General features: G+C 50.5%; 1 protein-coding gene across 7 annotated transcripts in view; it reads right to left on the reverse strand.

Moving 5' to 3' along the window:
- Window positions 1–2598: 2598 nt before the first annotated feature.
- GDPD4 (glycerophosphodiester phosphodiesterase domain containing 4) overlaps window positions 2599–12681 on the reverse strand; it is a 51091-nt gene continuing 41008 nt past the window's right edge. For all 7 annotated transcript variants that reach the window (XM_039537749.1, XM_039537730.1, XM_039537733.1 and 4 more), the window contains 4 exons: window positions 9780–9927; window positions 7588–7670; window positions 4999–5081; window positions 2599–3214 (listed from right to left, as the gene is read on the reverse strand). In XM_039537749.1, the coding sequence (XP_039393683.1) occupies window positions 3183–3214; window positions 4999–5081; window positions 7588–7670; window positions 9780–9927 (346 nt within the window). In that variant the 3' untranslated portion in view covers window positions 2599–3182. The remainder of the gene's footprint in view (window positions 3215–4998; window positions 5082–7587; window positions 7671–9779; window positions 9928–12681) is intronic.

Here is a 12681-nt window from a genome sequence, read left to right on the forward strand (position 1 = left end):
GAGGTGCCGGACGCTTCTGGAAGCGGTGCGGGGCCTGGCAATCCTGCAGGCTGGATCCAAAGCCCTCACAGGCCAGATGCGGCCCTCAGGCCATAGTTTGCCCACCCTTGAGTTACACAGTTTTACAATGCAAACACTCTGCATCACTTTATACCACGGACTGCGATGTTATACGTGAGACCAAGGCGTGCAGCCTCCTACAGTCACGTCATCAAGTCTAAATACTTATCACATTCTTAGCAACATAGCATTGTTAAAATAGATGTTAACACACAGATAAGCCAGACTGGTTTCCAGTTATGCACTGGTCAGTGTTCAGTGAGGCCTAGGGGTCTTGGCATGAGCTGGCACATGGGCTTCCAGCATCCCAGAGGCTGATTAACCATTGGAACCGATTACAAAGGGCTGTGGTGGATGTGCTGGCACTTAAGTCCTGCTTGGATGGCTTTCTAAATGCTATGCACTAGCTCAGCCCTAGGTTGTGGGCTTGACCCAGGAAGTACTACAGGGCGAACCTCTATGGCCTGTGCGGAGCAGGAGGTCAAACTACCATTGATGAGCTTAACAGTCTCGTTGAGCCTTACTCTGCCAAAATAAAAGAGCTGTGTTGATGTAGTGAATGCTGATTGCTATAAAAATAAATCCAGCACTTACCCCCTTGGCTTCTGGGCATCATTTACAACCAGCACAATTACCAATTTGCTGCCCTCCTGAAAACTGAGCTGGTATTTACTTGTATGCCATAGTGCAGGTCCTTTAGCCCCATCTGGTTCTATAGGTACTGATAGTTTTGGTTTTTTTAAAAAATTTCTAGCTGTTAGGGAGGCAAAGAAAAATGTCCCCTGTGCAGTTAGCCAGGCCTGAAACTATAGTGCAGCGCTATACTCCAATCAGCTCAACTGAGTGTTGGCTCTGAAACCTAATGATTGATGCTAAAATAGCAATAATAATATTGACTCTCCGTGCTGGCAGTTTTATTTAGCAGAAACATGCAGCTAGTCAGGGATTGCCTGTGGAGCATAAGGTTGGGGGCCCATAACGTAGCGCCATGTTTTCCTCCTACTCTGAGGCTTGTATGTGAAACAGCTGCTGACTGGGAGTGCAACCGCCCCAGACTGTGTGAGCTAAAGTTTATTTAAAATAGCAATTATAGTTTACAAAATGCATCATCATACGTTCAAATGCACGAGTATGGCTTAAACCTGGGAAATGTGCACAGGACTCATCAGATTATTGCAAAGCGGCATTTAGCCCCTCCCATCATGTGCCATCAGCAATCTGGCTTTTAAAAAGGTGAGGCAGGCACAGTTATAAAGTGCCTTCTAAAGAGGAGCACCGGAGAGGGAGGGATTCCCATACAGCAGAACCCATTAAAGCAAAGGCCAGTGCTACGGAGTGGTCCAGTCCCCAATGCACTAAACCCACAACCAGCCACCACACCTACCTTTCCTGGCCTCTCTGCTGAGATTGACAAGGAGACCAACCCCCCCCCCACCAATCCCCCAATCCCCACCACATCAGGGGTGATGCACCTTGGCAGGGTAGCATGGGCTAGATCCTTGCACCACCCTACGGACCACAGGTATCATAGGCCAGGGGAGGCTAAGCCTCCCCTAACCCAGGCCGTGGTCCCGCTCATGCTCTACCCAGAGGCCCCGCCCTCGCTCCCCTGAAGCCAGCGGGGGCTCAGCATCAGCCAGCGGCCTGGAGCTTGGGCCTGCCAGCAGCCTGGGTGGCTGGCTGGCGGGCTGGGGCAGCCAGAGGGTCAGGCTGGCTGGCAGCCCGGGAGTCGGGTGGGCCAGAGCGGCTGCGAGGGGCTGGCCGGCAGATGGGGTGGATGGGCCGGGGCTCCTCCTGCCGCTCAGGGGGCAGGGCTCCAGCTGTGGGGGTGGAGGCTCCAGGGGTCTCAGACACAAGGGGCAGGGCAGGGGGCTAGCTTGCCCGGGAGTGGGGCATGTGTGCTCTACCTAGGCTGTGAGAAATACAGGACTTTATGACCTGGGACTGAGCCTCAGTGAAAGAAAGACCGACAGTGCCATACTGTGTGTGAAATGCAGGCAACTGAACAGACAGTTAATGTGCAGCAGTTACTGTGCCTTGGAGGCCAGCCTCCCACTGTAAACTGCCTAGGGGATTTACACACCCGTTTCTCATTGTTACGCGTAATGGGGTGACTAGCTGCTGGCTGTAGGTTTGCAGGCTCTGCTGCTCTCTCTCCCTGGGCTGAGTAAGGGGAGTGTGTGTGCGGCACAGTGGCAGCAGAGCCTTTCCACAGCCAGTGCTGGTACCCCGTGCTCCTGGCTCCCAGCTCTGCAGCAGGGACGGGCGAGTGGAGCCAGGTGTTGTGGCTGGGGCTGAGCCAGAGCGCCAGCACTGTGAGATCAAAGCGTCCCATTGACTCCAATGGACCTTGGGTCAGGCCCGTTATTCCACCACCCAGTCACCGTGTTCCTTATGTAAGGAGCAAGGTTCCCCGCCCCCCAGCCCTCCTGTGGTGCCCTTGGCTCCAGGCCTCCCGCACGGCTGAGAAGGAGGCAAGACTTGCCCTTTTCGACATACTGTCGTCTCCCCTTCCCTGTGAACGCACTGAGCCCGACCGATGCTCTCTCTGCAGGTGGGTTTTATTTCCTCCATACAAAAATACTTAAACCAACAGCAGCTTTAAATCCACTTATTAAAGGGTGCGTTCCAGGTGACTCTCCCAGGGCTAAAGGCCAGCGATAGCAGAGACAGACTCAGTTCCGCTGGGAGGGTCCTTCCTCGTATCTGTCGACAGCCGGCCGCTACAGCTGCTCGCCCATCCAGCCACCTTCCCAAGCAGGCCCTGGAGCCTCCCACTGGGGAGAGGCCTATGGAAGGAGTCTTAGGCATTTCTGAAGGGAGGGGCACTTCGTAGCCATCAAGCTGAGTCCCAGAGACTAGCTGCCCTCTGCATGGGATCATGGAGTTAAAAGGCCCTTCAGGCTCATCCGATCTCCACTGCCACAGTCATGTACAAGCAGTGCCCTGACTAACAGGCCTCCTTAGTGAGCCAGCTCAGCTGACAGCACAGCGGCACCTGGCTTCTCCAGCTTGGTCCCAATTCAGTGTCCGTGTGGTGCCATAGCTCCTCCCCTGTCTGAGGCGGGCTGTTCTCCAGATGACAAGTCGGACCTCAGCACCACACCGCTGGCCTGGCTCTCTCAGGCCACGACAGTCGGCAGATCATTGAGCTCTGAAAAGAGGAGACTTGTTGAACCACAGAAACCACCCGGGGACGTGGGTGGGTGGCTCGTTTACCGGTCCCAGGTCAATCAGCAGTGGGCATTGAAAACAACTCAATGTTTTCTTCTGCGTGTCCCAGGGGATTATTTTAGTCAGTTAGTTGTACCCAGGTTTTCAAGCCCGCGCAATTTTGTTTTCATTTCAGGGCTTGAAAGACAAATGAGGCTGCAAAAAACCCTGCTAGTTTGAGGTGTCAAAAGTTTGCTGGTTTGGATGTGACCTTACAACGCCCAGCTTCTCCCATCCCAAGCTCCTGGCAGTCTGGGGCATTCAGCTGAGCTGTGAACGTTTCACCAAGCTGTAATGTTAGCCCAGCCACATTGCATGCACTCAGCCTGCGCCTGCTCTCAGTTAACATCAGGTTTTCACTGATGTAACGCCATCAAAATCACAGCAGTTACAGTGCAATAAAATTGGTGTAAATGAGCTTTGAATCAGGTGCTTTTTGGTTTATAGTATTAGATGCACCTGTAACTAGTAGACTACAGTAGGTGCAGTGTGGATGAGCTAATCAAAACTTTTCCTGTTTCCTGACTCCTATGCATTGAAAGTCATGGCCTTAATGTTGCATTATCATTGTTTGCTTTATATAGAATACTTAAGTCCAACATGACTGTATCGCCTGACCTCTGTTCTCATTGAACCACCAACCCAGTTGCATTTGAAAATTTTGCCACCTCACTATTTACCCCTTGTTCCAGATCATTTATGAATATGTTGAATAGGACTGGTCCCAGTACAGACCCCTGGGGGACACCACTATTTACCTCTCTGTATTCTGAAAACTCACCATTTATTCCTACCCTTTGTTTCCTATCTTTTAACCGGTTACCAATCCATGAGAGAACTTTCCCTCTTATCCTATGGCAGCTTACTTTGCTTAAGAGCCTTTGGTGAACGACCTTGTCAAAGGCTTTCTGAAAATCTAAGTACACTATATCCACTGGATCCCCCTTGTCCACATGCTTGTTCACCCCCTCAAAGAATTCTAGTGGATTGGTGAGGCATGATTTCCCTTTACAAAATCATGTTGATTCTTCCCCAAAAAATTATGTTCATCTATGTGTCTGACAATTTTGTTCTTTACTATAGCTTCAACCAATTTGCCTGGTACTGAAGTTAGGTTTACCGGCCTGTAACTGCTGGGATCACCTCTGGAGACCTTTTTAAAAATTAGCGTCACATTCACTATCCTCCAGTCATTTGGTACAGAAGTTGATTTAAATGATAGGTTACAGACTACAGTTAGTAATTCTGCAATTGCATATTCGAGTTCCTTCAGATCTCCTGGGTGAACACCATCTGGTTCTGGTGACTCATTGCTGTTTGAGCTGTTGCCATAGACTGTTGTTGTGCTTTGTAACCATGGGCATGCCCAGTGTTAAGGTGTAAGTGAACGAAGACAGTAAGGGCTTGTCTAGAGAAGAGTTATACCCCCAGTTTGCAGGGCACTAAATCCACAGCGTACTAGCCTGCTGTGCACCGTCCCACTCACAACGGTCCCTAGTGTGCTTTGATCTACTCTGCTGTGAAACGGGAGGAGGGCAATGGGAGCGTTTAGTGCGTGGCAGCAGAGTACATGGGACAGTCAGCATGCGGCAGGCTAGGGCACTGTAGATTTACACCCCAGCTGGCCATGCACTAATCTTTCATCTAGACAAGCCCCAATCCCATTTCCGTGCAGGACTCGGTACAGAGCGCTGGAGCCACAACCCCCACAAGTGCGGGACTCACCAGTTCGGAATTTGTTGTATGTACCATTCTCGAGCACTACGCCGCTGTCATCTGAACAACAGGAGAAGCCCTTCTCTCTCCACCTGGAAAGAGTTAAACCAGCGATGAAGCAATGGGCTCGAAGACTGGGTCAGGGAGCTGGCGCACTGAGCCCACTGCAGTGCTAACGTGATACAAATACGGTCACATTTTTCAAAAGTGCTTAGGTGACTTAGAAGCCTAAGTCCAAGACTGTCCCGGGCTGTTAAATGCCAGCTGTCACCTGAATGTTAGCAGGGCTGTGTGGGTCCCTCCAGCTGCCAGCTGCAGTGAGATCTATTCATTATTGCTGTCAGCTTGACACCCGGAAGTGTGCGAGGTGTCCCAGGAAATGAGAAAAAGTGCAGCCCCTGCCCTGCAGAGCTTACAATCGACATTCAGAGCAATGTGACAGGCTGAGCTGGACAGCAGACAAGCAAGGGGTAGGGGGCAAAGAGGAGGAAGAGCTGGAGGCCGGATGGAGGTGAGACAGGAGCCATTCACTCACCAAAGTGGTGGGGGGGGGCACATGGTCCCCGTGAAGGGGCCAAGCAATTTGGCATTGGCATGAAAAGGAAGATCTGGGTTAAGAAATGTGAAGGGTAAAGCCAGGCTATTGGGTGAAAAGGGGGAGATACTGCTAATTAAAGGCCTTTTTGGATTGGACAGGTCAGCTAGTTCACTCCCCTCCAGGCAACCAGGCAGAATTAAGCTATGTTTACACTACAAAGTTAAGTTGCATTATGGTGACGTACAGCCACCGCTGTAATTAAGCCGCTGTTGCATGGCCACACTATGCTCCTTGTGTCGGCGGAGCACATCCACAGTAGCAGCTCTTGCATTGACACAGAGTAGTGCACTATGGGTCGCTTTCCCACTGTGCAACTGGCCATAGGATGCTTTGGGAAGGGTTTGCAATGCCTCATGGGGGCAAATTCAGCATCACATGATGCAGGTTTCTCAATCCCATCATTCCTTGGGCATCCTTGTAGGTTTCCAACTGCGTTTCAACTGCTCTGGTAACCTGTGAGCCAGCCATCTCTGTCAGAAAGCATGGCTCCTGCACTGCTCTTCAGTATTGAGCTGTGCATTATGAACTCAAAGCTCTAAGAGGAGCTGGGGAGCAAGGGAGCTATTCTTCTGAGGGAGACCTTGACCTTTAACACGGAGCCAAAGTAGTGTGTGGAGCTGTAGTGTGCTGAGCCTGGCATTGTTTGTTTGCACCGTGCTATGACCCTTGCAATGCACATGCACCTATTAGTATTGTCGGTAATGGAGAATAATAAAAATAAATTGTGTTTCCATAAGTAGATTTTTATTCCACTCCCATGCAAACATACCCCTGTGTAATGCTGAGGGAACCTTCATACATGCAGGGGAAAGTATCTTTAAAGGGGAAGGAACAGGGAAGTCACAAGCACAGGTGTGTGCGCAGCTGTCATTGTGTTTACTCTCCCGCAAGGGTGGAGTGCCTATGGTACTGCTGCGGCCCTAGAAGATACATGGAATGGGGGACAGGGGGAAGGGAATTTACTAAAGTAAAGGTGTCTTGAAAACTAGGTTTTGTTTTAACACAAAAACCTTCCTCAGGAGAAGTAAATCTCTCATGAATAATCTACAGTGGGTGTCCAAAAACTGTATCAATTTCCCACCCTCCATCAGTAATTTAACCCCACACAGTTTACATCTCTGTGAAAAGGTCAATGCCACTGGTATCGGTTTTCACTTGTCCAGAGAAAGTTTTAATTCTGTTTCTTTTCATTCTTTCTTAAAATCATGCCGCCTTTTCTGACAGCCTGAGGCTAAGCTCCCAGACCCCCACCCTGACTGCTCTCCCCAGCAGCCTCCCACCCATATAATACCACCCTGATGCCAGCCCCCTCGTAAAAGCTGCATGCCTGTGGAGCCGCACCAGAGCAACTATTTGCCTCCCTTGCCTTGCTATGCCTGCCGCTATGCCATAGTCCTTCACTTCCATGCTCCCAAGCAAATCCCTGAGGCTGGAGTGGAGCGGGCCTGCACAACCTCCTCTCCCCACAGACCCAGGAGATCCACCACCTCCTGTGCACTCCAGGCAGGAGCGCCTTTGCCGTGGGGAGCCGGCGTGCTCAGCTCGGCAGCTGCTATATGAGCTCTGCACTGGCGCAAACAGGAAGAGCAATTTCAAAACTTCCCAGGACGTTAACAGGGGAGGGGCGTTAACAGGGGAGGTGCAGGGCAGCGGAGTTCAAACCGGTGACCAGAGCGGTCACGGGGGGCATTGTGGGATCCCTCCTGGAGGCCGACGTAAGCAACGCAGCGTTTACACTGACACTGCGTTGCTCTAAATATGTCACCCTAAGCGTAACGTCTCTCGTCAAGATGGTTTTATTAGGTCGGCGTAGCGGGCAAGTTAAAGCCGGGGGAGGGGGCATGGCAGTGTGTAGACCTCATAGTTAGGTCAACGTAAACTGCCTGGTGTCAACTTAACTTTGCAGTGTAGACAGGCCCTTTGTATCATCGGGTTTGACCCATCCCTAAGAGGTTTGCGGCCTTCAACATCCCCAGAGATTATAGCAGCAGGATATTTACCAATGCAGAGCAAATATGAGTGAGATGAGCAGGGCTGCGACTACATCTGTGAGAAGCCACATTATTCTGTACTCCTTTGGGGTCTGGAAGAGAACAACAGAGAACGTGTCCAGCAGCAAGAGTTTAGTCTAAGTAATACTGGCAAACATCTGATTTTTGTATGCAGTTTGGATGATTAACCTGACTGCCCCTTGTATGACACCTTCCTGCTGATGTTTAGAGTTTGCTGACATTTGAAAGGAGCTGCCACCTCGCTTGGTGTTGCCTCCTGTCTGGATGGCCTAGTGCTCATCATGGTACCCAGAAATTGGGGCCTGCTGTGTCCCTGGCAGCAGAGAGGAGCCTGGACTCAATTGGAATGAATATCCTTCAGTGAGGTGACTGGACACAGAGTCTAGGGCGACCAGATAGCAAGTGTGAAAAATCAGGATGGGGATGGAGGGAGTCATAGGAGCCTATATAAGAAAAAGACCCAAAAATCAGGACTGTCCTTATAAAATCGGGACATCTGGTCACCCTAACACAGACAGAATCTGTAGTTCTCTGGCTGTCCAGCTCCAAGATGAAATACAACTGCAATGTCACCATTCAGATGCTGCCTAAATCCTGGCCTGCTGACTACTCAACAGTCCCCTGGGGGGGCACAGAGGAACATTTGGGGGGGGGGGTGAAAGGGCCCAGGCCATGGCCCAGACTCACAGCCCCATGCCTGGCTCTGGCCCCAGCCTCAGCGTGGCTCCACACCCTGCCCCCCCTTACCTCTGTCCGCATTCCCCCTCCCCTGCCCTGTGAGATGTGGCCCCACTCTCAGCCTCAGCTTGGGGGGGGGGGGGGACAGGGGGAGGCACAGACAGAGGTAAGGGGGGGACGTGACCCTGAAATGTTTGGAGAACACTGCAACAGGCCCACCCCAAATCCCTGGATATGAATCCCAGGAAGCTCCAGATGAGAACTTTGTCCATATCCCTACAACAGGTTGAACCAAATCCCTAAATCTGAAGGCCTCTGACCATTGGGAAAGTCACGATTTGGGTCTAAACTTTGCAGGTTTGGCCTATCTGGGATTATATCCAATGTGTGAGCTTGAAAGCAGCCCTGTGGCTATGTGTGAAACGTAGGAATCTTCAAGGTGGGCAGGCTATGGATGGGACCAACAGCACAGGAGACCCCTTCGCCCAGCAGGGTATTTGGAGGGGTCTGGATAAATAAGGTGAGATCCATGGGTCTGTCAGACCAGCTTCTTGGAGTGGCTGGAGGAAAACACAAGCTTCTCCCACCAAAGTAAGGTGTGCTCCTTTTCCTTGGGCCTCTGCCTCCAGATCATGCATGAGCAAGAAGCTAGGATGCTGCAAGAGGTGCCACACGGCCTAGACCACCAGCGGGGTCAGGAGGCTTCTAGACAGACCACCTCCCTCAGCAGGCAGGAGGATGTCTCCTCAGGTGGGTGGAGCCCCAGCTCTGCTGGGGCTCTCTAAAATTGGTTTCTTTACCCTCTTCTCAAGGCCTGAGTCTCTCAGCTCTAGCAGGCCTCGGCTCAGTTGCATTTTTCAGCCACGCCAGGGATGTTTTGCCAGTGGGTACGTTCCATTTTATTCCTATTAATAGCCAGAATGTGGCCATTGGGTCTGAACCATCAGTGCTTCGGTGCCCCTTTGTGCCAATGTGGCTGGTCCAAAGAGATGGCAGGGAAAGGGCTAATTCCTCACCCCTTCCCTCAGGGAATACTGGTGCAGGGGGGCCTATGCACTGCCACCAAAGCACTCCCAGGGACAGAGGTGTTCCAAGTTCAGAGGAATGGGGAGAGAACAAGGCTGGTGCCACTGAGGACGTTGCCCTAGCTTGTGTCTGGTCGCAGAGGTCTCCCCGCCCACTCTGCCCCACTGCAGGGATGAACTTGTCCCACAAAGGGGGAGGGATAGCTCTGTGGTTTGCGCATTAGCCTGCTAAACCCAGGGTTGTGAGCTCAATCCTTGAGTGGGGCCATTTAGGGACCTATGGCAAAAATCTGTCAGGGACAGTACTTGGTCCTGCTGTGAAGGCAGGGGACTGGACTGCATAACCTTTCAAGATCCCTTCCAGCTCTATGAGATAGGTATCTCTCTATATAATAAAAGGCACACATGACCATCAGCCCCCAGATAGTCTTTTGGGTCCCTCGCTCCCAGAGAGCAGGGCTGGTTTTTCCCCCTTACCATGAGGAAGAGAGGTCGGTTGATGTCCTTCAGGAACTGTACGGCATTGGTGGTCACAGAGTGCACTCCGACGCACCAGGCCAGAGAGAAGAGCCATGGCTCACTGATCACATAGAGGTTGGTGGTGATGTTGGCCTGAGCGTATTTCCTTTAAAATACAAAAACGTGTTTGCCTCAACCAAAAAGCAACTTTAAGGGCAAATGGCCTCCCTTTGGGCCATATCAGTGGAGTGCTAAGAGTCCATTGAGGGGGATTGCCTTGGGAGTTCGAGAGCATCGGAGTGGACGAGGCCAAGACTGGCCAATCAGCTGATTATATGAAAAGACTGGTGTCAGTTATGATTGGCCAAACTGGAACGTTTGATCCTCTGAGGACAGACATTTGAATAACAATGTAAAAACAGGGCTCTTTCAGTCATGCTTTTGTATTAAGGTTCACTTTATAAAGCGTTAATGATTAGCTGTTTTAATCAATAGTCAATGAATTGTTATAGAGTCTAACGGGTCGCTTATAAGCTCAGTTTACACCCATCTGTAACACCTTCTACTGATGGCCTTATAACCATCTATAACACCTGGTTCTCATGTTTGCAACATGCTTATAACATCTGTTCATCATTTACTAACCCTTTATAAATCATTCCTAAATGGAACCTTAACAAAATATGACCATTCTTTTTAGATTGTTAAAGCAAATGTTCTACATAGTTATATTTTCAGTGTCAATATTTGTTGTACAATTTAACTCGATACAGTGGAACACTAAACTGTTGGTAACTCGGCTTGAAATTTTGGAACAAGCGGTGTTGGAAGGTGCGTCAACCTTTTCTAACTCAAAGCATTAAACTGCTGCTTTTTTGACAACTGAAGTGCTCTTGCTGTTTGGGAACAGCAGAAATTCCAGCCACAGAGAGAAAGCAGAACAGCAGAGCTGAGTTTGTCACGAGACAGAACCATTTTAGAAAATACTGGCTGAAATGTGAGCCCTTTCCTTTGAGATTTTACATTTTCAAAGTACTGTAAACTTGTAGCGGTGATAGTACAGTTCTAGAGCAGAGGTGGGTAAACTATGGCCCGCGAGACTCTCCTGCCTAGCCCCTGAGCTCCTGGCCCAGGAGGTTAGCCCCCGGCCCCATCCCCCGCTGTCCCCCCTCCCACCCAGCCTCAGCTCACTGCACCGCCGGCACAATGCTCTGGGGCAGTGGAGCTGTGAGCTCCTGGGGCAGCGCAGCTGCAGAGCCCGGCCTGACCCAGTGCTCTGAGCTGTGTGGTGGTGGCGGTGGCAGCGGCTGTGTGGCACAGCTCCAGCCGGGCGACACGGCTGTAGTGCCGCCAGCCACTGGTGCTCCAGGCAGCACGGTAAGGGGGCAGGGAGCAGGGGGGATTGGATAGAGGGCAGGGTGGTGGTCGGGGGTGGATGGTGGTCGGTGGGCAAACTGGAGGTTGAATAGGTGCAGGGGTCCTGGGGGGGGCAGTCAGGAAGGAGGGGAGGTTGGATGGGGTAGCGGGGGGCAGTCAGGGGCAGGGGTTCCAGGGGCAGTCAGGGAACAAGGAGAAGGGGGGTTGGATGGGGCAGGGGTCCCGGGGGGGCTGTCAGGAATGAGAGGAGGCATTGGATGGGGTGGCGGGAGTCCAGGGGCAGTCAGGGGACAGGGAACAGGGGTGTGTGGATGGGGCAGGGGTCCCAGAGAGGCCGTCAGGGAACGGGGGAGTTGGATGGGGCAGGAGTCCTGGAGGGGGAGACAGATAGGAAGTGGGGGCCGGGCCACAACTCCCTCCCCTAACCAGCCCTCCATACAATTTACTAAACCCGATGCGGCCCTCGGGCCAAAAAGTTTGCCCACCCCTGATTCTAGAGGGTTCTGTCTCCTAAAAATCATCCACTAGGGGGTAGTGGTCACTTGCCAATTCATTATTTAGCCATGCCAACGATGATGAGCTATAGATACATAACAGTAAGGCCCTGCTTGAATCACAGGATGACCTTCAAATATTTGCCACTGAGTTTCAGACCAGATGTGGAAAAATCACTGGAAAATAATAATGGACTTTTATTAATAGCGGTAATTGGGAAAAGCCAAAGTAGATCTATTTGTTTAAGAAAAAAATTGCTGAAATGATATCAACACTCAAGTATTATGTTATGCCTGCTAATTTTTTGGTAGCCAAACATTTTGCTGCAACTATATTACCGTCATTAAAAAAAGTGACCGGTACAATACAAAATTCAGAAGTCTTAAAACAACTGCTGTAGAAATCGAGTCCAGTCACTTTCCCCTTTTACATTTTGCAGGCATTGAATGTTAGAGTAGTACTAACTGTGCATTCAAAATGTATGCAAAATACTGGATTATGCAAAGTAAGCTAATTAAAATCAAAATTGTGGCGGAAGCCAAATATTGCAGGTTCCACAATTTCCACAGTATCGTGAATGAAGTAGGGCCATATATATCAGTTTCTCCTTTTCTATAATAAGGCACCCCTTTACATGTTATCGGCATGATGAATCTCATTACTGTTAGCACAACTGCAGCACAGTTTCTGAAGTACAGAGGAAAAGTCCAATAAATTTGGGATCTGAAAATTAAGGTAAAACTATTAGGCGCCAAAGCTGTGATTCAACAAGGCACTTTAGTATAATCAGGATGGAGCTTTACTGTGCACGTAGATAAAATCAAAGGAACGCCAGGCAGTTGAATTGCTAATACTATGTGTCAATTTACATCACATTCAGCACTCTGAGTTTGGGGATGATCCACCACCTGTTGCAATCAATGGAAAAATCAGGGAGTCAGGACTCCTGGGTTCTCCTTCCATTACTACCACCGATTCACTGCAAAAAGTCACCTACTATGACATCAACTTCAGTGGCAGTTGGACTTATCATGACCACGTACGTACT

This window comes from Mauremys reevesii, linkage group 1, assembly GCF_016161935.1.
Source record: "Mauremys reevesii isolate NIE-2019 linkage group 1, ASM1616193v1, whole genome shotgun sequence".
Classification (NCBI taxonomy): Eukaryota; Metazoa; Chordata; order Testudines; family Geoemydidae; genus Mauremys; species Mauremys reevesii.